General features: G+C 39.8%; 1 protein-coding gene across 1 annotated transcript in view; it reads right to left on the bottom strand.

Moving 5' to 3' along the window:
- The window catches only part of LOC124721889 (tolloid-like protein 1), a 577505-nt gene that overhangs the window by 79724 nt on the left and 470865 nt on the right, over positions 1–26916 (bottom strand). Inside the window, exons 12-13 of the mRNA XM_047247042.1 lie at positions 18601–18761; positions 9493–9501 (exon numbers count right to left, since the gene is read on the bottom strand). Coding sequence (XP_047102998.1) covers positions 9493–9501; positions 18601–18761 — 170 coding nt within the window. The remainder of the gene's footprint in view (positions 1–9492; positions 9502–18600; positions 18762–26916) is intronic.

Raw genomic sequence — 26916 nt, 5'->3', positions numbered from 1 at the left:
GCCCATAAAAGACAAATGTTTGGGAAGCCCAGACTAGTACACACTTATTTACAGCACACACTTCTTACATATATTAACACACATCTGCTGAAAAATCATAAAAGCTAAAAAAGATAAAAATATATTCTGTGTACTTTCTGTACGAAATGAACATTAATTTTTCTCATTTTTCATCATAAGCTAATGAGGGCTCTCAACCAAGCAATCTCACACACATTAAGATAATTTATGAGTAAATTCACAGGTGGCTTACTGCTTGTCAGTCCTCCTAAAACTAACTTATTCTGACTTCAGTTAAATGATTATCATTCCAGACTTCATAAATAGAAAGTGCTGGACAAATTTTGTACAAATTGGTGTGTTTAAAATTCCTTAGTCTCTCAGGCTGTTGACATGCAAGTAATAATGTTAGTGTGCCAACAACCTTGATACAGTGTTAACACTGGTTCTCATGAGGCCACTAAAGTTAAGTGCTTTTGGGTTTGTCTGACACTTGGATGGGTTACTGTCTGGATCAGATGAGTGCTTTTGGCATGCAGGGTGCACTCAGCTCTTTTGAGTGGCTTGACTAAGTAGTAGCAGCTCTGGTCACAAACACTGACAACAGGAGAGTGGTGAGCTGACCACATGCCCCTCAACATCTGCATCCAGTGATGCTTGTCGTCTGAGGATGACACTGCAGTCTTGTTGGCAGAGGCTGACATGGCAGGCAGTCAGTACCTTTGGGCCATCCAAGGCCTGTTCAGATAGAGTTCAGTTCAGTTTCAAAAATGTAAGTGTAGTCTAAATGCTTTGTATTTATTTTATTAAAATGCTATTTTTGGGATAATACAGATGAAGATGGCAAAGTATCTGTTCTCAAGACATCATATTTTCAAAAATCTATGATCCAAATAATCAAACATCTAGTAGTGGTCTCCTCAGGAGTCTCTGTAGACTTAGACTTATTTGAAAACAGTTGTAGGCTCTGGTTTGATCAGTGAGCAACATTTGTTAACATTACACAGGATAAACAGCAACCATTTTCACAATGACTTTGTAGCTCTGTTCTAGACTGTAAAAGGGGTCCAACAGTCTAATGAAAAAGAGGTTATAACAACCAGTAAACATATTTATGAAATTATGTTGGGAAGCTGAATATGTCTAAGGTAAAACAACAATAATGGAAATCCCAGGCTGCAACAATATGGTGTGTGTATGGGCATGCTGCTATTTAAGAAATAGAGGACATACAGAGAATCAGTCAGGCACATAAATAAAGCAGAATATCACTTAGCTTTAAATAAAGTCATTCATTGAAGCTAACAGTCTCTCTGTGTCTCTCTCTCTCTCTCTCTCTCACACACACACACACACACAAACACACACACACACACACACACACACACACACACACACACACACACACACACAGCCATAGTTGTGTTGCAGTGATGCTGCCTGATAAATTGAGTAGAAATCTTAGATTGAGTGGGTCATGGTTAAGCAGGAGGGAATGTATTGTGGAGAGAGGCCTGGAGGGCATTACAAATGAACGTGGTGGAGTGGAACAGAGTAGTTGGGGTGGGCACACTGAGAAAAGGAAAAAAGGATAGTGTTATAAGGGGAAGAATATAGTTTATGAGATATAGGAAATATCTTCAACTGAACTGCCTATTGTGATATTCATTATTGGAACATCTGTAGCCTTAGAGAACTTGCGCCTCACCATTCCTCAGTACTTCAGTGCTTACTTCTTTCCATGTACATCCTTCTAGAAGATTCTCTTCCACTTCAGTCTACTCTTCATCATTATACATTGTGATTTGGGTCTATATCTGCTCCGGGATATGCCTCACAATCCAGTATTTGATTTTGGAATCTTTGTCTGACAATGTGTAAGCTTACTGGGATCTTTGTGTATTTCAAGTCCTTTTTCAAGTATACTTCCTTTGACTGTGGTTTTTGAACAGTGTATTTGCTATTACTACCTGAAAGTTATTGTCGCACTCAATTAGTCTTGCCACTCTCTCATTCCTACCACTGAGCCCATATTCTTCTATAATTCTGTGTTCTATTGTACAGAAATACACATTCAATATCCTCAAATACTTTCTCCACCTCTTCATCTTCTGCTTGTAATATCGACATGTATTACTGAAATACTGTTATTTGCAGTGGTTTCCTGTTGATTTTGATGAGAAAAATCATACCACTTAACTGCTCACAGTATCTCGAGCTCTGTACTAGATTTCTGTTCATCATGAATCATACTCCTGTTGCACCATTTTCTGCTACTCTTGATACTGCCCTATATTCTGGAATGAATTTTCACTCTGCAGCAGAGTGTGCACTACTATGAAACATCCTGGCAGATTAAAACTGCATGGAAGACTGAAACTGAAACCTGGGACCTTTGCATTCTATGAGCAAGTGCTCTCTCAACTGAGCTATCCAAGTGCAACTCATGAGCCACCTGCACACTCTGGTCATCTCCTCTCCCACCTTAAAAACTTCACAGAAGTTCTCTTGCATACTTTGTGGGATTAGCACTCCTGCAAGAAAGCACACTGCTGGTATATGGCCTTACCACAGAATGGGGATGGTTTCCAGAATGAACTTTCTTTCTGCACTGGAATGTGGGCTGATTTGAAATATCCTTACTGCTTAAAACTGTGTGCTAAACGGGAACTCAAAGCTGTGTACTTTTCCTTTCACAGCCAAGACTCTACTTAATGAGGTATCCAAGCGTGACTCACTATCTGCCTGCAAATCTTTATTTCTGACAGCACCTCATCTCCTACCTTCCAAACTTCACAGAAGTTCTCCTGCATACGTTTCAGGTCTGGTACTCCAGGAAAAAAGGATAATGCAGATATGTGGCTTAGCCACAGTCTAAGGAATTGATTACACAATGAATTTTCTCTCTGCAGTGGAATGTGCACTGATCTGAAATATCCTACCAGCTTAAAACTGTGTGCCACACTGGGAGTCAAACTTGGGACCTTTCATGGGGAAATACTCTACAGACTGAGCTTTGCAAGCAATGCTCATGACCAAACCTCTCAGCATCGCTTCCAGCAGTAACTCATATCCTACCTTGCAAACTTCAAAGAAGTTCTCCTGCATACATTGTGGGACTAGCACTCGTGGAAGAAAGTATACTGTGGAGACATGGTTTAGCCACAGCATAGGGGATTGTTTCCAGAATGAATTTGCTTTCAGCATCAGAGTGTGCACTGATCTGAAATATCTTGTAGATTAAAACTGCCTCCTATTAGGGGCATTTTCCAACACAAAGGGCAATAGGTTGCCCCAAACCTCTATCTACACCTCTTTCCTCTTTGATAAAGAGATTGGCAGAAAAGTGGCGACTCCTTATCTCAGAGGTCTTCAATGCCAATTGCTGAAAATTTTTATTCAAAATTTAAATAGTGGTAGGGATTCAACATTTGACCCAAGAAGTTTGGATTGCTAGCCAAAACTGCTACACCTAGACCATGGTGACTTAACAGTGTTCATATGTGTTGTGTTTATTTGGAAAACTTTAGATATAGAGAGGGTTCATAATTTCTTAAAGGCATGAAACAAATCAGTCTTGATGAAAATATCTCCCATAATTAAATCATTCTAAAAGAACCAGATTGTCAGTTAAAGAGTAGGTCAATGATTTTCCTTAGTTTTAAAGTAAAGATTTATGTTAGACACGTCTGTATATTATTAACGTTACTTTTCAATGTATACCTGGAAATAACAGTCAAACAAGCTTCAAATAATATACACTGATCAGCCAGAATATTATGACTCATGACCTGCTATTGACATAAACCCATCCAGGCAATAGCAGTGTCACCTGACAAGGAATAACTGCTAGTCGGACACACAATGGTGCATGTAGTATCAGTGAGTGGGCTGTCCATGTGCAGAACAGGCAAGGCACGTGATCTATTTGAGTTCTACTGAGGGCAGATTGTGATGTTCCAGAGGCTAAGGAAGAGCTTTTTGGAAACTGCACAACTTGTTGGGTGTTTGAGGAGTGCTGTGGTGAGTGTCTTCAACACAAGCTGAAACCACATCCAGACATCATAGGGTTGGGTGGCACTCCTCATTACAGATGTTGGATGCCATAGGCTTGGCAGACTGGCAAAACAGAACAGGCAGTGACCTGTGGTGGAACTAACATCATGCTTCAATGCTGGGTAGAGTACAAGTATCTCTGAACACACAGTGCATTGAACACTCCTAACAATGGGCCTCAGCAGCCGACCAATTAATATCATGACATCAGCAACTACGACTGAAATGGGCACTTGACCATCAGCGCTGGACGTTGGCACAGTGGCAGGGCATTGTATGGTGTGACGAATCCTGATACCTTCTTCATCATGCTGATGGGAGGTGTGAATCAGTTGTCTTCCAGGAGAACAGCTCCTTGACACATGTACTGCAGGATGGAGACAAGCTGGCGACAACTCCATTATGCTCTGGGGAACATTCATGTGAGCATCCATGGGTCCAGTGGAGCTCATGCAAGACACCATGATGGCCAAGGACTATCGTATACTGATTGCAAACCATGTACACCCCTTCATGAAGACCATGTTTCCTGATAGCAGTGGCATTTTTCAGCAAGATACTGCATCATGTCACAAGGCCAGGAGAGTGAAGGAGTGGTTCGAGGAGAACAGTGGCAAGTTCCAGTTAATGTGCTAGCCCCCCAACTGACCAGATCTGAACCCAATTGAACATATCTGGGATGTGATTGAATGTGGCGTCAGAGCTCAGTGCCACTCACCCCAGAATTTATGCGAATCAGGTGACTTGTGTGTGCAAATGTGGTGCCAACTTCTTCCAGCAACCTACCAAGGCCTCATTGCTTCCATGCATTGATGCATCACTGCTATAATACAAGTCTAAGGTTGGCATACTAGCTATTAGGTAGGTGGTCATAATATTCTGGTAGATTGTGTATAAATAAGCATTAAATTGTGTGATTCATAATAAACTGAGAAATGGCTATGACATAATTGTGATGCTCATTATGAAGATCACTATGGCTGACATTGAGACCCAAACGTAAATTGCTTAAAAACAAAGTCATGGCAATCTGTAAAGAACCTCTTAAAATGGAACACTTTAAAGTAAGTGAAATACAGCTTGAAGAATAGACAAAATGGTACACTTTGGTTGTAGCCTTCTGGTAGTGTAGATCAAAACATGAGTCAAGGTTGCAAAAACCTCCTATTTCTTTCTTAAAAATGAAATAAAACCTCCATTTAAGTTAAGGTCTTATGATGTTGGTGTACAAGAAACCATCGGTTCACCAATGACATGTTAAATCTAAAAACTGTAAGAAATTACCAATTGGTGTCTTATGTTAGCTCTCACAGGCATTTAACTGTGTAGATCACAAGACATTCTTAGAGAAGACATGGTTAAAACTTACCTTGATAACAGGAGATTATATTATGCTATTATCCTAATAGCATGTTGGTATCTGATGACCCCTGAGTGTGGCATATTACCACTTAGAGTTCCTGAGAATTCTGTGCTTGGGCCTTAGCTGTTCATGATATGTGTCAACAATCTGCCTCAGTCCATTAGAAAAATATGTAATTTCACAATGTCTGCTGATCATATTAGTTTTGTGATGGATAATACATCATCTATAAGTCAGCACACTTTGGCTTTTTGCATTCAGTAACAATATAAAAGAAGCCCCACACTACATAAAAGAGCAGCTAGAATCAAGTGTGGAGTACTGCCACATACCTCAAACTGTAATCTTTCAAAAAACAGTTGGTATAGTGACTACCGTATCTCAGCAGATATTCTCTGCAACACATTTTGTTGTAGAAGAATTTTATCAGGAAATAAATAAATCTTTTATGTGAAGCTCTCATGTGCATATGGAATAAAAATAAAAATTTAAATGTTGTATGGAAGTTCCTATTAGTAATTTCTTTATTTTATATATTTTCTTAGCTAACATTGCATCACTTGCACTGATAACCTTCTGTATCAATATATATTTTAATTTATTTAAAGAAAAACACAAAATACAACACATCTTGTATGTCTTTTTGCTAGGTACTACTGTATTGTTACAATTGTTGAACGTGTTATTATTGGTATGCTATGAATTGATGTTCATATTCTGTGTATTTTCTTATACCCTGTCCAAATGATGTGCTTGTATGCATGGACTTACAGAACAAATTTACCATAAATAAGAAGATGAACAAAATTAATAATAAAACAAATAATGAGAAAACAGACAAAGTATAAAAGGGAAACCCATTTAGCTTTCACTGATTTTATTAGGGCATTCAGTGTTTGATAGAAAGAAAGTGTGGAGTATCATGAGGAAAAGCGGATATCCACAACACATAATAAATGTTTTACAAAATCTGTTCAAAGAAACAACTGTAATTTTTCATATAAATGACACTCTAACATATCCTATAAGCCATAAGCAAAGGAGTAAGACAATGGCTGCAGCATTTCACCCACACATTTTAACATTTATTCACATGACACAGTTCAGATATGGAAAGAGGTTTATAACGGAGGGGTTCAGATTAACAGTAATTCCAAGTTAAAAGTGTATTTTATATGGAGATGATGCCACACTGCTGGCAGATAATGAAATTTACCTTCAAAGGGGAAGACAGTTATTAGGTAAGATATATGAAGATAGTTTCAGAAAAAAAGCCAAAATCAGTGACTTTCAAAGGGAAATAGCTTGCATGTACAAGAACTGTGATTAACGATAGAACAATAGAACATGTCAAAGATTTCAATTATTTATGTTGTGATATCACAAATGAATATTATGAAGACATAGAGAAGAAATCAGCAACGTTGGGGAACATATGAGGAACAAAAACAGAATTTAAAAAAATAAATAAATAAAAATAAAAATAAAAAAAAGAAAGAGAAATAAAATGAGAAAATAAATACGATTGAAATTTTATAAGACAATGGCAGTTCCAAACCTCATGTACTGAAGTGAATCATGGTTTATAAGTAAATGTCAAGAAAATTGCATACAAGCAATTGACATGAGTTTTCTAAGAACAGTAAATGTGTGCACAAGAGCTGACAGATTTCAAAATTCATAAATTAGGGAAGAAATGAATACATTTAACATCCTCAATAAAATACAAAAGAAAATATGACAAACTGGAATGAACATCTCAAAAGAATGGGTGGAGAAAGATTACCTTTCCAGTTGGGAGAGGCAGTCAAGGAAGATTGAGGAAGCAGTCGGTGCCATAACAGGCAAAGCAGAAAAAAAGGGCCTAATCCTTGAAGTAGAGTGAAGGTGATGACCATAAAATGAATAAATATTTTTCTTAAAATACCTAAGAACTTGTAATTATATCTAGCCACATTCTGACTTTTTCTCTGCTCTTACTGTATATACATGTTTACATTTATAAGTTATGTATGTTATCTAAAATGAGTGTTGTAATTCAGTCAGATTATTTATAAATAATGTTTAGAACTAACAGCTGAAATTATTATGCAAATGTCATTACACAAAAGGACTATTTACACTTGAAAATCTTCTGGGTCTTTATGTGGCATTCAAAATGAAACTAAAACATTTGTCATTTACCTTCCCTTATATAAACTATTAAGTAGAGTAGTTGTGGCATTGTGGGAAGTAAGGGAAGTGCATGTACAGCATGTGCTCATGACTATAAAAGAGAAACACAAACTGTGAAATGAGTGAGCGCCATTTTTGACAGTGGTGCCATCTAACAGCAGCAATGGTGAGTTGTAATTGTGTAAAGCGGACAATGTTTTCACATTTAAATCCCCATTGTGAGAAATCTCATTTTTGTAAACACAAAAATTTTATTGTATATTTAATAGTTTCACTAAGTTCAGTTTTTACCCCATCAAAGAATATAAAAACAGAAAATTTAAAGAACCTCAACATGCATTAGAGGTGTTAAAATTTAAAAGGAAGCTCTCTGAAGAGGATGAAGGAATATCAAGTGTGTTAGCCATTTGGATGAGTTACAAAATTGCACTACCCTTAGCAAAGTTCTTGATTCCTTTTACAGATGGTGATTAAATAAGTGAATACTTTGTGGTTGCAGCTAAAACATTTATATCAATTTCAGGTAGAATAGTTTTCTGTGGTGTCAGTATCAAACATGACAATCATATGTCCCACATGTGTCATGGTAGATGATGTTTAGTGGTTGCTTGCAAAATCTTTGTAAAGAGTTTGTTACATATTCTTTAGTGCTCTATGGAAGAGCAGATACCATTGGCTTACAGCTGAATGTGACATTCTTAGTAACACTGAATAAAGTGTAGGAAATGTAGGTTTGTCATGGAAATTACTCATTTATGTGTCTACAAACAGAGCACCCATCATATTGTAGGATAAATCAGGATTTGTAGTACAAAGAAATGAGAAATTGAAGAAACTTCCAGTACATAATTTGTACTGATCTGCAGCTTGAAGAAACTGGCCTGCAGTAAACCAGAGAATATAAAGATACTACAGATTTTTAGAAGCATTTCCCTCAGGACTGTTTTCCTCATTTACCTAAGTTTCCACATGACTTCCCACCCTATTCCCTGCATTGATAGAAGAGGTGCAGTGCTCATTACTCACAAGGCCTGTACTCAATGTCTGCTCATGGAGCACATATACTGTGAAGCCCTGCATTAGAGCAAAAGATTTGTTTTCAATAGTGATTGCTATGAGTGAAGTCCTTCAATTTACCCATGAGAATTAACACCCATTACAATAAATTAATGAATTATCAAGTATGAAATGTAATATTTTAGATCGAAATAGATATGTACTCATCAAACAGAAGAAATCCTGTGTAGCTGGTTACCACAAAAAGAGGACTGCTAAGTTTTTTTGACACAATCCTACCATAAAATTAACAAACCCAAAGACACACACACATACACACACACACACACACACACACACACACACACACACACACACACATACACAGAGAGTAGTCATGAGTACCCTTGTACCATTGTCCTTAATGCAATGAGGGACTGTAGTCGTAGGATACACTCTTGGATCTAGACTCACTGTAAAGTGTCTGTGCAATTCTTGCTCCCAAAGGAAAATATCCAAATAAAGCACTTATAACTTGTCTGACGGGCGCCTTTCAAGGTGAGAGTTAATGAAACTGAAGTAATGAACACCAACAAAGTGTGTTAGTTCACTAGTAGACCTGATACTAGCAACCTGGTTTTTATTCAAACATTTTGTTATTAGGACAGTGCTGTTCAGATATATGTCTGGGAAAACTTTTGTGATTAGTTTATTTGTTGATCTGTGAAAACTGAATTTTGAGACATGAAGCTTCATTAAGGGGCATCAGATCTGACAAGGACAAATAATAAATTCATAAAATCCTTCAAGCTAAATGGTGTTCTCTTATTTATTGTAAGGGTGTTATAGTGTTACCTTCCAACTTTCCTAACATTCACTAAAGCATTGGAGAGTCAGCTTACCTGGAAGACCTGTAACAAATAACAATAACAATTAGTCCCCAAGAACTTCCAGACATAAAACATTGTTCAAAGAAATCTAAATGTTCCATTGTGAAGATACTGAAAAATTAGATAAAGAGTGAGGAGAAATTATGCCTTCTATCATGTTAATACTCTGTGTACACTGATTAATGTTTCCTTATTTTGATGTCAAAAGAAGGTGAATATATTTAATTAGTTTTGTTAGCTTTCATCTGACAACTAGTATGTAGTTTCACAGTTCTGCCACTAGGGCTTTATCGATCTTCTGCCATGTCAACATGTACAGGGTTTGACAAAAATATGGAAACACTGCAATAAATGCAGGTCTGGAAGTAAATGCAGATGATAGCCAAGCCTGAAGGTTGTGCTGCTGTATTTGGCAATTAGTGGTGTCAGTGCAATACCCTGTACATGTTGCAAGTGTCAGTCATAGTCAGAACAGTGTTCTGTGTAGCTGTGAGTGCATTGTGTGAGAGCTCATTGAATTGGAACATGAGCAACTGTTGGTTCTTGTGTGGTGGATGCTTCCATAACCAAGGGAGCCAAAGTGTTATGTTTTTCAAGAGGCACCGTAACAAAGGCTTATACTGCATGCAGAGCAAGCCGGGAAACTTCATCAGTCAAGTACAAGGTTGAAGAAAGTTTATACTGTGTCATCATGACAGATGGTCACTGGAGAGTTTTGTTATAAAAAACAAAGAGGAGGACAGCTCAAAAAGTCACCTTGGAACTGAATGTCACGTTTTTGAATCCAGTCAGTACCAAAACAACATGAATGGAATTTCAGAAGCAGTGAACTGAAGGGCAAACTGGATTTCCAAAACTATTCATCAATGATGCAAACACCCTTAACACAAAATCATGGTGCTGAAGTCATAAAATCCAGATTGTGGAGCAATGGTAGAATGTCATATGGTTGACTGAGCCTTCTTTCTCCCTGTTTTCAGCTTCTGGCTCAGTTTACATCCCAATAGTGAAACATGGTGGAGATTTGATGACGATTTGAACAGTCATATTATGGTATTCCATGGGCCTCATAGTTTCTCTGCAAGCTCACATTACTGCCAAGGATTATATGACTATTTTGGCTGCTCAGGTCCATCACATGGTCCAATGCTTTTCCTAAATAGTGATGCTGTGTTCTAATACAAGAGATCTCCTACTCACACAGCTCACACTATCCACAACTCATTTTGTGAGCATGATGATTACTTGTTACATCTCCCCTGGCCTCCACAATCACCAGATCTCAATATAACTCAGCCCCTGTGGTTGGCTTTGGGGAGAATGGTACATGATCACTATCCACCCTCATCATCATTATCTGAACTTGCCAGTATTTTGCAGCACAAATGGTAAAGGATGCTCTTGAAAACCATACAGGACCTGTCGTTATCCATTGTGAGCAAAATGGAAGGTGTTTTGTATGCCAACAGTCTTTTTACACCCTATTAGGCATAGTAATTTGCTGTTTTGTGTGAATCCATAATTTTGTCCAACATCTGTATGCAAAGTCTATAAATCTGGTTGGTGTCTTGTGCACTTTGTCAGAGTCTAACCATTTTTATTTTCTCTCTTTTTTCTGCTTCACTTGCGATAATCTGATAGTTTTCTGGAAAGGTGAGGGTTGTGGTTAATCAGGAATGCATTGGTCAAGTTACCTTCCATTAGGAATGTGAATGCATTCAATGATTGTGATATGACTTTCAAAATGATGGAGCACACCAATCAGTCATCCTTTTCTTACGTGTGTTATTAAGCAAGTCTAGATTTTGGCTAGTGCCTAGCCATTAACAATGCATTATATCACAGTATCAATGCATGTCCTAGTACATCAGTACATACTAGGACATGCACTGATACTATGGTACAGTGCAATGATAATGGCTAGGCTCTAGCAGAAATCTACATTTGCTTATGATTTTGAAAGAACTGCATTGGATTGATTTATATGTCAAGAGATTGAGCTAATTTCCATTTTGAAACAAGTTGAAATAATATAGTCAAAACAGTGCCAAATTAAAACTGATGAGGGAAGAATCAACTATAAAAATTTGTTAATTAATTTTTTGTCACTCATACAATCAACAGAACTGAAAACACTATATCTCTCACAATTGTTACTTATCTTTAATATTATTTGTTGAGGTTATCAGTATTTCCTCAGTACAGCCATCAATGTTGATACACTTGTTATTTTGTTATCATCTATGAATATACACTGAAGTGCCAAAGCAATTGGTATAGGTATATGTATTCAAGTTCAGAGATATGTAAACAGGTAGAATATGGCGCTCAGGTCATCAATGCCTATATAAGACAAAAAGTGTCTGGTGCAGTTATTAGATTGGTTACTGCTGCTAGAAAGGCAGGTTAACAAGATTTAAGTGAGCTGGAACATGATGTTGTAGTCAGTGCACGAACGATGGGACACAGCATCTCTGAGATAGGGATGAAGTGAGGATTTTCTCATACAACCATTTCACGAGTGTACCATGAATATCAGAAATAATGTAAAACATCAGATCTCTGATATGGCTTTGCCCGGAAAAAAAGACCATGCAAGAAAAGGACTAATGATGACTGAAGAGAATGTTCAATGTGGCATAAGTGTAACCTTTCCGCAAATTTCTGCAGATTTCAATGTTGGACCATTAACAAGTGTCAGCGCATGAACCATTCAATGAATCAACATCAATATGGGCTCTTGGAGCTGAAGATCTACTTGTACCTTGAACTGTTGCCTGGTCAAGCTAGTCTCACTTCAAATTGTATCGAGTGGATGGACATGTGCAGTTATGGAGACAACTTCATGTATCCAAGGACCCTGCATGTCAGCTGGGGACTGTTCAAGCTGGTGGAGGCTCTGTAATGGTGTGGGGTGTTTGCAGTTGGAGTGAGATGGGACCCCTTGATATGTCTAAATACAACTCTGACAGGTGACGTATGCATAAGCATCCTGCCTGATCACCTGCATCCATTCATGTCCATTGTGCATTCCAATGGACTTGGGCAATTCCAGCAGAACAATGAGACATCCTGCATGTCCAGAGTTGCCACAGGGTGGCTCCAGAAACACTCTTCTGAGTTCCAACACTTCCACTGGCTGCCAAAGTCCCCAGACATGAGCTTACTGAGCGTATCTGGGATGCCTTCCAATGTGTATTCAGAAGAGATCTCCACCCCCTTGTATTCTTACAGGTTTATGGACAGCACTCCAGCCCTCCAGGATTCCCTCAAGCACTACTTCAGGTATTAGTTGAGTCCATTGCATGTTGGGTTGCAGCACTTCTGCATGCTCACAGGGGCCTTACACAATATTAGGCAAGTGTACCAGTTTCTTTGACTCTTCACTGTATGTTGTATTCACCTTGCACACATGTAAGTTATTTGAAAGGACACTAGTCAAAAATTATTGGGATGAAAAAGTTGAAAAGCACCCAAAAGCCGTTCTGCTTATGAATTTTTTGTAGTAACTTTATGAAAATTAAAACAGCATGTGGGAGCATAAGAGATGCAATTCAGGATGATATAGCTGTACTATTTGAACATGAAATTCATATTACAGCACAAATACATCTCACAGCAGGTGGTACATGTGGTATCAACATTCGATACCACATTTGTTAGGGGTTGCAGTTATTGACTGCGGTCCATATTAGTATATTAGTATCGTTGCCCCCCTCCCCCCCCCTCACCCGAGTTGTGACCAGTGCTGAAGACGTGCTGTTTGACTCTTCCAAACAGTGTTGTATGTTCATTGATGTGCAAAATGATGATGTTGTAGAAAGTTTTCCTGTTGACTTTCGTCATATAGCCACAGTAACAGCTAAAGACCCAGTATTAAGTGTTGTTTTGCATTATGTCACTATGCAATGGCCTTTGTCTAAAAATCGGATTGAAGATCCATTGGTTCGTCATTTTTTTTTGTGCACAGACAATGACAGTTTGTCCAACGTGGTGTCATCTTGCTCCATATGGAGAACAATCAGTCTCATGTTATTGTTCCACATTCTCTGCAGTCAGTTGTGCTACGACTTCTTCACCAAGGTTAGTGGGGTATTGTACGGACAAAACAGTTAGTTCACGGTCACTGTACCTGATTTGGAATTGATGCTGACATAACCAAGATTTGTTCTTCTTGTTCTGTGTGTGCAGAAAACCAATCCACACCACCGTAGAAGTTTTTCTCTTGATCTAAGGCAACTTTGCCATGGAATCACTTACATTTAGATTTTGCTGGTCCTATTTGGGATGCACGATAGTTAATTGTTGATTCTCTTAGCGGTTTTCCATTTGTTGTTTGCATGTCATCAACAACATTGTCTGCTACCATCAAAGCGTTGTCTTCTATATTTTGCATTGAAGGATTGCCACAAGTCATTGTCACCAAAAATGGACCTCAATTTGTGTCTGCAGAGTTTGAAACCTTTTGTGAAGCTAATGGTATTCAGCATTTAACTTCATCAGTGTTCTCCCCTCAAACGAATGGAGCTGCTGAAAGATTTGTTCATACATTTTAAGTCGCAAATTTCTAAACTGCATGACTCTCATTCTCGTGAGGATGCTCTTTTGTTGTATTTATCTTCGTACCAATCACATCCACATGACATTTCTTTGCCGGCTGAACTGTTGCATGGTTGCCCTCACAGAACTCTGATGAATTTGTTGCATCCTCCGCACCTCATTTCTTGGCCACAGCAGACCCACAAATTCTTGCCAGATTGTATTGCCTATTTTCGTCATTTCTGTGGCAATTGCCAATGGTTGAAATGGCACATTCTTCACCATCTGGGCCACGCTATGTTTGTCTTATCAGGTCCATCTGGTGATGTGTGCAGGCATCAGAATCAGATGCGCCTCTTTAGTCATGGGGTCTCTGCCACTTGCCTTACGTTTCCAGTGTCGGTGCCAATGGGGCTGCCCCATGGGGGCCTCTTCCTGGCTCTCTTCATTCCTGGGTGCCAGTACCCATAGCTTCACCTTTCCCACATAATGACACACCAGTGTGGATGCCACGTCTCTCGCCGGAGTCACCTGCAGAGCCATCATCGCTGCAGCGACCAGATGACCATATGGACCAGGTGCCTTCAACTGTGATAACGCACAGTGAAATTCCAGTTACAACACTGTCCACCACCGTAGAACAGTCTGAACTTCCAGGTTTCCATTCTTTGTTGCTGGTTGGGTGCTCCAACTCGATGGAGGTCAACCCTTCGGTTCCTCCCATAGTCGTAGAAGCACAGACACCTCATGTTGACGTGCACCCAGGAGAAGGTTTCCAGGCATTTCCTATCTCCCCTCGGTCTCAATGGCAGGGTGCAGCTTGGCATGCTTCGCCTACAGTCAGGCTCCCCACCCCCTCACCTAAATGAGCATAGGGTCCTCCACCCAGTGGTCATCAGCCATATTCAACGATCGTTTGCAGATTTGCTGGGGAGGAATGTGGTATCAACGTTTCATACGACACTTGTTGGGGGTTGCAGTTATCAACCGCGGTCTGTATTAGTGTCCACGAGTTATGACCAGCACCGCTAGTGTCGCTCCGTGGCTTGTGTCAAATTTCTAGCGAGCTTTTGTCCACTCTTGCTCGGGACGTCAAGTAGTAAAGCAGCATAGCCTTCAGCTGATAGGAAGCAACCTCTAACAAGGCACTTAGTAACATATGGCCTAAGTGAGGCCTCAATAGCTGTCTGTTTATAATTATATGTATGCAATCAAGAAGAATCCTGTACAACCAGGTAAGTACAATATATATTATTTTTTACCAACGACTTATAATTATTTTAGTCACTGCAGATCCAGACCATGCAGCCAGAAGTTTATTGACATTACTGACAAACCTTCTGTGATTTATATGTTTCTATTTAGCATTGGCCACAAGTCAACATTGGTTATGACTTGTTCATCATCATCATAACAGTACAGCCTTTTATATGAAAATATTCAAGAATGCACTGTAAGTATTTGATTCACTGTTTAAGTATGTTAGTGTTGATGACTGTTTATGACCATGCTTATCACATATATAAGTGCAGCTTGGTTGCTTGTTATGAGTGAGAATTCTTAAAATATTAAGTACAAGCGAAATCACCAGAAAAATTGTCATAATCAGCAGAAAAACTTGCAGGTGAACATTAATATATATGAAATCACTGCTCATGTAAATCATAATCTGACATGTCACTATAATGATAGCATTTCGTTAAAGAAAACAGTATATAAACATCTTGAAGTGGATGATGAATTGTGACAAAAGCATGAATAGGCAGATATATTAACAAAAAGTGATCAAAGAAGAATGTGATATATTGTCATGTTTTGGCATATAAAAGCAAAACCACCTATATTACATTGTTAGGAGATGGCAGGAGTTGTCAGAACAGCGTCAAGGAAGTGTAATTCACTTATGAAGAAGGTCAGTTACAAAACCTTCATTCAACAAGTTCTTGAGAACTCTTTATCACTGTGTGACTTTTACCAAGTTTATTTAATGAAAACTGTAGAGAAAATTAAGAGAAAACTGTCCAGATCAACATATTTTTGTCTATTGTGTGCAACAGCATCACAGAAGTGTTGAAAAAACTCCAGTGAGAGATATTACAAAAAGGGAAATAAGCATTGTGGAGAATTCTGAGAGCTTTAAGTTCCAGTACAAGTAAAGGAAGGTATTTCTTTCACTAATTGTTTTTCCTTGCATAATGACTGAAATGGTAAACTAGAGAAATTCAGGTGTTCTCTGACATCTACAGACAAACTGTATTCCTGTCCACCAAGAATGGAACAGCAAGAGGGGATGGGGCAGGGAGTGATCCTGGCATGCAATGTACCTTCTCCATATACTGACTAGTAGATGTAGATAATAGTGAATGCATACTCATAAATGATACTCTATTGTGTATCATATCCTAATATAGATTCTACAGATCTTGAATCCAACAAACTGTGAGCCAGATCAGTTCAAGATTTTTCCCAATCGGTGCACATTTTACTTTGTACATTGGCAATATTTGCTAAAATATTTCTCAAAAGGTGCAAGCCTACTTTGTAGCACAATGTTTCTTTTGAGACCTCACCTGGCCAGAAAGTGATAAAAGAGCAAATAAATCTCGTTCGACTCTGATTGCTGCCAATAGTTGGTATCAGTGAACTGTAGTTAGAATTTGAAGTAGTCTGATGGGCATTGCATCATGGTCACATTCAGTAAGCTTTTGATTAAATGCCATAGCATGCAGTAAGACTTCTGCAGTTTTTGATTGACTTTATGAAAGTAATTTCTCTTATTTGAGCCTCTGTTGTTCATGCCTGACACAGATGTAACTCTTTTTTGAGAATCCCTTTGTTGTAACATCACACCATGACTAATGAAAGTAATACAGTGGAACACATTTTGTAAACCACAGAAACAACTGCCAAAAATATGAGGGTTGAAACTTAAATAGTGGCAAATATTTATTTACAACTTACACAAAGCAGACAAGTGTTTCAGAGTTTTCCTGTCCTTGAGAGTAGTCACCAGCATTGTGTATAACCCCTTGCCAGCAATGTGGAAGTCGTAGGACACATTTAGCAGCATCTGATGTGTTGATACATCAAGTGGAGTGGTCTACTGCCAGACAAATCTCTGTAACAGTTCTGAAGTGAATTCCATAAAGTGGCTCCTTCATCTCGGGAATCAAGTGCCATCGATCGACCAAATCAGTCACAAGTTGGTGCCACACGAGACCGGACAAGAGGGGCGCATCCTGCAGAAAGTGTCACTGCTTTTTTCTCTAAGCTGTTCAATTTTGGAACACAGCCTGCAGTGCACCACAGTCTCAGGACTTAAGCCCTTGTGATTTCAACTTGATTCCTAAGATGAAGAAAGCACTTCTTGGCATTCATTTCAGAACTGTTACAGAGATTCAGGAAACAGACAGCTCCTCTCAAACTATCAACAGAACTGGCTCTGCTAAAGCTGTCCTATGAGTTCCACATCACTGACAACTGGTTATACACAATTCTGGTGACTACTCTGAAGGACAGTAAAACTTTGAAATATTTATCTATTTTGTATAAGTTGTAAATAAATATTTGCCAATATTAAAGATGCAATCCTCATATATAAAAGCAATGGGTACATTTTAATCTACTTTAATTGTTGAAAAGTAGTAATAACAACTGCAAGGTTTAATTTGGAACTCATAATGTTCATAGAATGGTGTGGTTACTCTGTGGAATTCATCAAAGCTATTATTTCAAAGATATGCAGTTAACTTCACTTTTAGTCCTATGACGTTTTCTTGCTTACAGTGTTAATTTCACCCCTCATAATGTTTTGAGAGGTAATAACTAAAAGTCACATTGAATGTCAGTACTTTGAATATCTCTTTCAGTGAACAGAAAGACAATGAGAAGTAGGTGGGCACATAGACAAGAACAATTATCAGCTGAGGTTTAGAGTAAGTCCTTTTTCAGAAAGGTTGACAGACCACACACAGATTGCACATTCACACACTGTCACTCATTCTCCTCATGACCCAGTCATGCTTTTTTATGTGCTTTACTGTTGCTCATTGTCTGTTCTGTCCAGCAAGTTATAGTATATCAAAATACAAACATTTTTGTTCAGTTCTTGATTTTGAATTGCCTCATTCATGTTTTACATCCATTCAGATTTCATATTGGTATTAAAGTGTCTGAGGATCACATTTTACAGTTCAGAGGAAGGCAAGGGTACATCATCTCAAAACAGACCACGACTATCGTTGTAGATACTGGTGCTGTAATGATAAACCATCCTCCAGGTTTCTTTTTGTTATGCACACAAACTGACAGTTGAAAAGAGTAATATATTGAGAAATGGAGAAGAAAGATGTTGGATAGTAAGTGGACTATCTAATATGCTCATAGGTAGGGCAATTTAAGAATAAGCTCAGAAAAAATCCACCAAAATAAATGTAAATTTTTGAAATAGCAGTTTCTACTTCTGTAAAACATTCAGCAGTTAATGTATCATTAGTTTTATACAAAATTTATTGAATCAATGAACGAAAATGTAATTATTGTTTTATGTGGCTGTGAAATTGGCTGTAGTTGTTTACTTACATTGTTCCCTTCAAGATCAAAGTGTGTGAAGTTCAAAGTAATACGGTATTGTGGAGGGGCAATAATTTCCCATATGCAGTTCTTGTTACTTGGATATAATTCTGGGAATGATGGACTAGATATTGTGCCATTTGATGACTCAAACAAGCCTCCACAAGCATCTGAAATGAATTTTGATAATAAAATCACTGCATTTAACTATTACTTGATAATAAATAAACAATTTCAATGATTAATTACAGAAAGTAGGTAAATTGTGTGAAGAAAAGCAAATATATAAAGATTCTAGGAAATTGGTATGAAACATACAATATTTAATATGAAAGTGGGACATACATCTTTAAAAAAATCAGATTTACTTCATAATCTAAGTCATCTTCATTCTCCCTTTATCCAGCATTAGGCTGGGTTGAGACATTTAAGGTACTTTTCCACTTTCCCTTGTTTTTCACAGTTCTTCTTCTACAGCTGTTTTCTTCCCATCCATATACCTTCTTCTTAAACTGGTGTTAACTTAATCAATTCATCTTGCTTTGAATCTTCCTCTTGCCCTCAAACTTGGCTCCCAGCATTCATTTTGATAGCCTCCGTTTTCCACTCACTTTACACGTCCAAACCATTTTAATATATTTTTCTCAATTCCTGCATTCAACTTTTTAACTCCAGTTTCCATCCCAACATCCTCATTTCTCACTTTGTATCTCCTTGTTTTCCCTAACATACTTCTTAAGAATTTCATTTCACTGACTTCGATTCTACTCTTCTCTCTTCTTGTTATTGTCCAGGTCTCTGAATGCATATGTCTTCATTGGCACATCCCTTCCCCAGACTGAGCCCTCACGCACAGGTAGAATGCATTGTTATGTTGTACCATTTGGATAATTTTTACCCACATCCTTGCATTCTGCATTAACAAAGTACAAAAAGATTTAAGGTTGCCTACAGCTCTGATTTCCTGTCCTTTACTATTAATTTGTTCTCTCCCTTCTGTCTCTCCTGCTTCTCCACACAGCACTACACACCACACTTTGTGACATTGCATTAAGTATTTATAGTTTAAAGATTAATTATCTAGAAACAGCATATCTTGCTAATGATGTGGATGAACTGTGCATACTGAGGGGAGGGGGGATGGGGGGATCCATTTTGGAAAAAGAAGGAAAAGATTTATAACTTAATAAAGGAATTATTAATGGAAGCATGGTTAATTGGATGATCAGTTCAATCTTATGGACCAGAAATGTGATGAACAGAACAAAAAGACTCACAGTCAAGTCACTACTAGAGAGTATACTGCTGTATGGATTAGAGACCAGGACACTTAATCAGAGGCAAGCTGAAAACATTATACATGTATTTCTGCAGTAGGTCACCAAGAATTTCAGGGAAAGAACATGTAAGGAATGCTGAACTGATAAAGGTAATAGAAGTGGAAGAAGGTGTAAGTGATGCAGTGGATCAAAGACAATTACGTTGATACAGAACTGTATGAAGAATAGAGAAAACAAGAATACCAAAACCAAAACTGGGGTGGGAAATTGAAGAAGGAAGAATAAGAAGATGACCAATGACTATCTGGCTTTAAAATTTACAGATGACAATGAGAATACTTGTTGCACAAGAAGAGGATAGACAAAACAAACAACCTGGAGGAACACACTGAAGAGATAGTTTGAGTATGAGATGCATTCAATAAGTAATGGAACACTTTTTTTTTCTTGGCCAATTTCAGTTGAAAAATGTGGAATCTGTTTGGGACATTGTGGAATAGCACTGCTTCAACCCCTATAGTTTCATTAATTTCTCATTGGTGGCAACACTGCACGTAGCACTCAAAATGGTATATGTAATGGAGGTGCATTACAAGCAGAGAACTGTCGCTGAATTTCTTTTGGCAGAAAACTACAGCATCACAGATATTCATAGCTGTTTGCAGAATGTCTACAGAAACCTGGAAAAAAAGAAAAAGAATTTAGTGAGTCATTGGGTGAGGCATCTGTCACCATTGCAACAAGAACCTGTTCGATCTCCAATGTACTGGCGAGCTGCACACAGCTGTGACTCCTGCAAATTTGGAATGTGCAGACACTCTCATTTAAGGTGATTGCTAGAACACAATCAAATATCTCAGTGCTCAACTGGATGTCTCTGCTGGTAGTGCTGACAATCATTCACAAGATAGGGTGCTCAGTGGTATATAAGCCTGCTGGGTTCCTCAGTGCATAACAGAAGACCATAAAGAGCAGTGAAGGACTATCTGTGCAGAATTTCTTGTGTGTTACGAGGCTGAACATGACAGTTTTTTTGTCATACACCATCAAAGGTGATGAAACATGGCTTCATCACTTCAACCCTGAAACCAAATACACTCCTGGAAATTGAAATAAGAACACCGTGAATTCATTGTCCCAGGAAGGGGAAACTTTATTGACACATTCCTAGGGTCAGATACATCACATGATCACACTGACAGAACCACAGGCACATAGACACAGGCAACAGAGCATGCACAATGTCGGCACTAGTACAGTGTATATCCACCTTTCGCAGCAATGCAGGTTGCTATTCTCCCATGGAGACGATCGTAGAGATGCTGGATGTAGTCATGTGGAACGGCTTGCCATGCCATTTCCACCTGGTGCCTCAGTTGGACCAGCGTTCGTGCTGGACGTGCAGACCGCGTGAGACGACGCTTCATCCAGTCCCAAACATGCTCAATGGGGGACAGATCTGGAGATCTTGCTGGCCAGGGTAGTTGACTTACACCTTCTAGAGCACGTTGGGTGGCACGGGATACATGAGGACGTGCATTGTCCTGTTGGAACAGCAAGTTCCCTTGCCGGTCTAGGAATGGTAGAACGATGGGTTCGATGACGGTTTGGATGTACCGTGCACTATTCAGTGTCCCCTCGACGATCACCAGTGGTGTACGGCCAGTGTAGGAGATCGCTCCCCACACCATGGTGCCGGGTGTTGGCCCTGTGTGCCTCGGTCGTATGCAGTCCTGATTGTGGCGCTCACCTGCACGGCGCCAAACACGCATACGACCATCATTGGCGCCAAGGCAGAAACGACTCTCATCGCTGAAGACGACACGTCTCCATTCGTCCCTCCATTCACGCCTGTCGCGACACCACTGGATGCGGGCTGCACAATGTTGGGGCGTGAGCGGAAGACGGCCTAACGGTGTGCGGGACCGTAGCCCAGCTTCATGGAGACGGTTGCGAATGGTCGTCGCCGATACCCCAGGAGCAACAGTGTCCCTAATTTGCTGGGAAGTGGCGGTGCGGTCCCCTACGGCACTGCGTAGGATCCTACGGTCTTGGCGTGCATCCGTGCGTCGCTGCGGTCCGGTCCCACGTCGACGGGCACGTGCACCTTCCGCCGACCACTGGCGACAACATCGATGTACTGTGGAGACCTCACGCCCCACGTGTTGAGCAATTCGGTGGTACGTCCACCCGGCCTCCCGCATGCCCACTATACGCCCTCGCTCAAAGTCCGTCAACTGCACATACGGTTCACGTCCACGCTGTCGCGACATGCTACCAGTGTTAAAGACTGCGATGGAGCTCCGTATGCCACGGCAAACTGGCTGACACTGACGGAGGCGGTGCACAAATGCTGCGCAGCTAGCGCCATTCGACGGGCAACACCGCGGTTCCTGGTGTGTCCGCTGTGCCGTGCGTGTGATCATTGCTTGTACAGCCCTCTCGCAGTGTCCGGAGCAAGTATGGTGAGTCTGACACACCGGTGTCAATGTGTTCTTTTTTCCATTTCCAGGAGTGTAGTAATTCATGGAGTAGTGACACACAGCCTCTTTCGAAGAAAAGGTTCAAAACTGCATCTTCAGCCAGTAAAGCCATGGTGACAGTCTTCTGGGAATCTGATGGGGTTATTCTGTTTAATGTCCTCCCTCATGATGCAACAATTATCTCTGAAGTGCACTGTGCTACCTTCAGGAAAGTGATGAAATGACTTCAGTGTGTTTGTCATCACAAAAAAGCAAACCAACTTCTACAAATCCATGACAGTGCAAGGTCTCACACAAATCCATACAAAGCTTCATTGGTCTGTTCTTCCTCAGTAACCCTATAGCCTGGATCTTGCACCTTCCAAATTTCATCTATTTTGTCCAATGAAGGAAGCTGTACATGGATGATGGAGAGGTTATTCATGCAACAAGATACTGGCTCTGATAATGGTTAGTAATGTGATATCAGGAGGCATACAGGCCACCTTAGTAAGGTGGTGTTAGGCCATCACACTGAATGGAGATTATATTGAAAAACAGGTTTTTGCGGCCAAGAGAGTGGGAAATAATATGGTGTACTGGTATTCTGAATAAAACCAACCTGTTTTCAGAAAAAAAGTGTTGCATTACCCATTGAATGCCCCTAATACTTATGTAATATGCATTGTAATAAGTTGCATGTGTATTGTTATATTGGAAAGCTCTGTATTGAGGAAGATCTCAATAAAAAATAATGCCCATTTGTTCTTGTACTTCCATACTGCAGGTTCCCCACAATACAGTATCATTGGCCAATAGGAATTTCTTACTCTCCCTTCCTCAGTGGGATTCTTTTCTCTCTTCAACAATTTCATCCATAACCATTATAAATAAAACCGGTGACAGCACATTTCCTTATCTCAACTCAACAACATTCCCTAAACCAACCAAATCTTCCAACTTGGGTGTGGACACAACTGAAGCTTTTGTCATACATTGCTTGACAGTTCCTAATTGTTTATTTATCAATTCCTTATCTCTCCATGGTTTCCTGTACCTTTTCTCTGTGTACAATATAGTATGCCTTCACTAAATCAAGAAATGTCATTAATAGATCCTTCTCATATTCCTGATGCTTTCCATCATCTTCCTCTTACTAAAGATTGACTGTTGATCTGTCATGTTAAATTCCATACTGCTCTTCTTCTACCTGATGTTCCACTTTTTCCCTCTTTCTTCTTTCTATTATCCTCTCGATTATCTTTGCTACTTTTGATCCTTTGATAGTTATCACATAATTTTCTGTCTCCCTCATTGAACACCAGAATGGTTATTCCTTTTCCTCATTCTTCAAGCACACATTTCTGAGTCCATACACATCTTAGCAATTTATATAACCAGCTGCCTTTAGCATCTCCACACTTCATTTCACTGATCCCAGCTGTCTTTCCTGTTTTCAGTCTTCTAACTGCTAGTTCCACTTCTAGTACTGTAATATCATTCTCTTCTTCCTTGTCCAGGTCTCTCTGCCATATTTCTACTCCCCCTTTATTGCTATTTCTCACATTTAGTAGTTTGACAAAGTGCTCTTTCTTATCTATTATTATTATTATTATTATTATCATTATTATCTCACACAGTTGTGTTGTTAGCTCTCCACTTCTCCGTTTACTAGTGTTGTGTAAATGCCTTCCTTGCTCTCTCTCCCTACTTGCTATTCTATACAGCATCCTTTTACCATCATTAATCACTTTTCCCAACTCTCATGTGAATTCCTCCAAGTGTTCCTCATTTCTTCTGTAACAACTTCCTTATATTTATTTTTGCTTTCCTAATGTTTCCTTTTATTTTCTTCAGTTTTGTTTCTGTTCTATTCATGTCAACCTTTCTACTTTTGTTTCACTGCCTCCTTTACCTATTCATTCCACCATGGTGTTCCTTTATCCATGGTGTTTCTTTATCCTCTACACTTGGAGCCGTTCTGCCACATGTGTTCTCTAGAGAACTTGCAAATGCCTCCTTGAATTTACCACATTCCTCTCCAGACTTTCACATTCAGTGCTTGGAATTTTAAGTTTAAGTAACTCCCTGGAATTTTCTTGTACCTTCCTATCTTTTAGTTTCCCCACTTATCTTCTACCCTCTTTCTGCTTTTATTCCTTCAATTTTATCCATCCTCATTTTTGCCACCACTATTCAATGGTCACCAATGAAAACTTCACTTGGGAATGCATTTACATCCACTAACAGTCTATGATTCAGGTTCTTGTCAGAAAGTAGTCAGTAACCATCATTGCCCTTCTCTCTCCCCAACCAAATCTTATTATCTTTTGGTTAGTTTTTTGTTTCTTAACCAGCTATTGCCCACAATCAAAGAAAATTTCTTTCATAAAACTCAGCCAATTTCTTTCCTTTCTATTTCTTTTTCCCATATCCATGTGGACCCTAGTGTCTTATTTCCCTACCGTGCATTTAAGCTGCCCATCACTATCACTTCCAGAACCATAATTTCTATCTCTCATTTCTCTAGGAAATCTTTGATGTTCTCCTCTTTATTTCCAGTTTGTGGTGCAAATACTTCAGTGAGTAGAATGAGATTTTCACTCTGCAGTGGAGTGTGCCGATATGAAACTTCCTGACAGATAAAAACTGTGTGCCAGACCAAGACTCGAACTCAGGACCTTTGCCTTTCATGGGCAAGTGCTCTACCAACTGAGCTACCCAAGCATGACTCACACCATGTCCTCACAGCTTTACTTCTGCCAGTACCTCACCTCCAATCTTGATCCAGCACACAGTTTTAATCTGGCAGGAAGTTTCATATCAGCACACACTCCACTGCAGAGTGAAAATCTTATTCTGGAAACATCCCCCAGGCTGTGGCTAAGCCATGTCTCCACAATATCCTTTCTTTCAGGAGTGCTAGTTCTGCAAGTTTCGCAGAAGAGCTTCTGTAAAATTTGGAAGGCTGGAGGTGAGGTACTGGCAAAAGTAAAGCTGTGAGGATGGGGTATGAGTCGTGCTTGGGTAGCTCAGTTGGTAGAGCACTTGCCCGTGAAAGGCAAAGGTCCCAAGTTCGAGTCTCGGTCCAGCATGAAGTTTTAATCTGCCAGGAAGTTTCATATCAGTGCACACTCTGCTGCAGAGTGAAAATCTCATTCTGGAAACACACTAAGCCATTTGTCTGCAATATCCTTTCTTTCAGGAGTGCTAGTTCTGCAAGTTTCGCAGTAGAGCTTCTGAAAAGTTTGGAAGGTTGGAGGCAAGGTACTGGCAGAATTAAAGGTGTGGGGACGGGGCATGAGTCGTGCTTGAGTAGCTCAGTTGGTAGAGCACTTGCCAGCAAAAAGCAAAGGTCCCAAGTTCGAGTCTCGGTCCGGCACACCGTTTTAATCTGCCAGGAAGTTTCATATCAGTGCACACTCTGCTGCAGAGTGAAAATCTCATTCTGGAAACATCCCATAGGCTGTGGCTAAGCCATGTCTTTGCAATATCCTTTCTTTCAGAAGTGCTAGTTCTCCAAGTTTTGCAGAAGAGCTTCTGAGAAGTTTGGAAGGTTGGAGGCGAGGTACTGGCAGAAGTAAAGGAGTGAGGATGGGGCATGTTAGTTTGATAGTGATATTCATCACTGCACTGTACCCTTTTTTTATGTTACACCAAGATATAGTAATTACTGTAACCTGATGCAAGTGCTATACAAAATCAATAAAACTTTAAGAAAGTATGGTAATGGAAAGTCCTGGTAGAAATTAAAAAATTGGGTAACAGCTCAATGCATAGTAGAGGCACTGACAAACAAGACTCTAAACTTCACTATATTTGAAGGAAATTCTCTCTCTCTCTCTCCCCCCCCCCCCCCCCCTCTCTCTCCTCCTCTCTCTCTTTCTTCCCCTCTCTTCCTCTTCTTCCTCTCTCCCTCTCTCTTGTTCAGTTACATTATGCTGGCTGAACACACTGTGCCAGGACTGCATGTCTGCAGCTTCACTGGGGAAAGTGGTCTTATCGGTTGACGTGGGTAAGTGGAGAAAGGGTGGGGTGCGGGGGAGAGGAGTGTGAAGGAGGGTAGGAGAAGGGTGACTGACAGCTGAGGGGGAGGCAGCAGTGGGTGGTATACAAATGTGGTAAGGAGGGGTGAGAAGTGCACAGTACAGGAATGTGACACAGGCACTGGCACTAGTGACTTCATGCACTGCATGATGATGATGATGTGGATGTGTGAATTAGAAGGGGCTGAACTTACTCACTAGTTTGTGTTGCGATCTTATCTTGTGCACCTGTTGCCTCTTCCTCTCACATTCCTGTTCTGTACAAATGCTGTCTGCCACCCAACACCAACCCTTCCTACTGCTCCCCACGTCCTTTCTCATTTTGCCCAATGCAACTAACACAATTCATCACCCCAGCCAACAGCCAAGCAGCAGAACTGCAAACTTAGCACTATTTATTCAGAGCTGGCAAAACATAGTCCTACCAGTGTGTGTGTGTGTGTGTGTGTGTGTGTGTGTGTGTGTGTGTGTGTGTGTGTGTGTGTGTACTCTAGCTCAGGATTCACCTAAATGCCAGCAAAGATGACAGTCTTTTTT

The sequence above is a fragment of the Schistocerca piceifrons genome, chromosome X (genome assembly GCF_021461385.2).
Source record: "Schistocerca piceifrons isolate TAMUIC-IGC-003096 chromosome X, iqSchPice1.1, whole genome shotgun sequence".
NCBI lineage: Eukaryota > Metazoa > Arthropoda > Insecta > Orthoptera > Acrididae > Schistocerca > Schistocerca piceifrons.
This window is presented reverse-complemented; position numbering and strand designations above follow the sequence as displayed.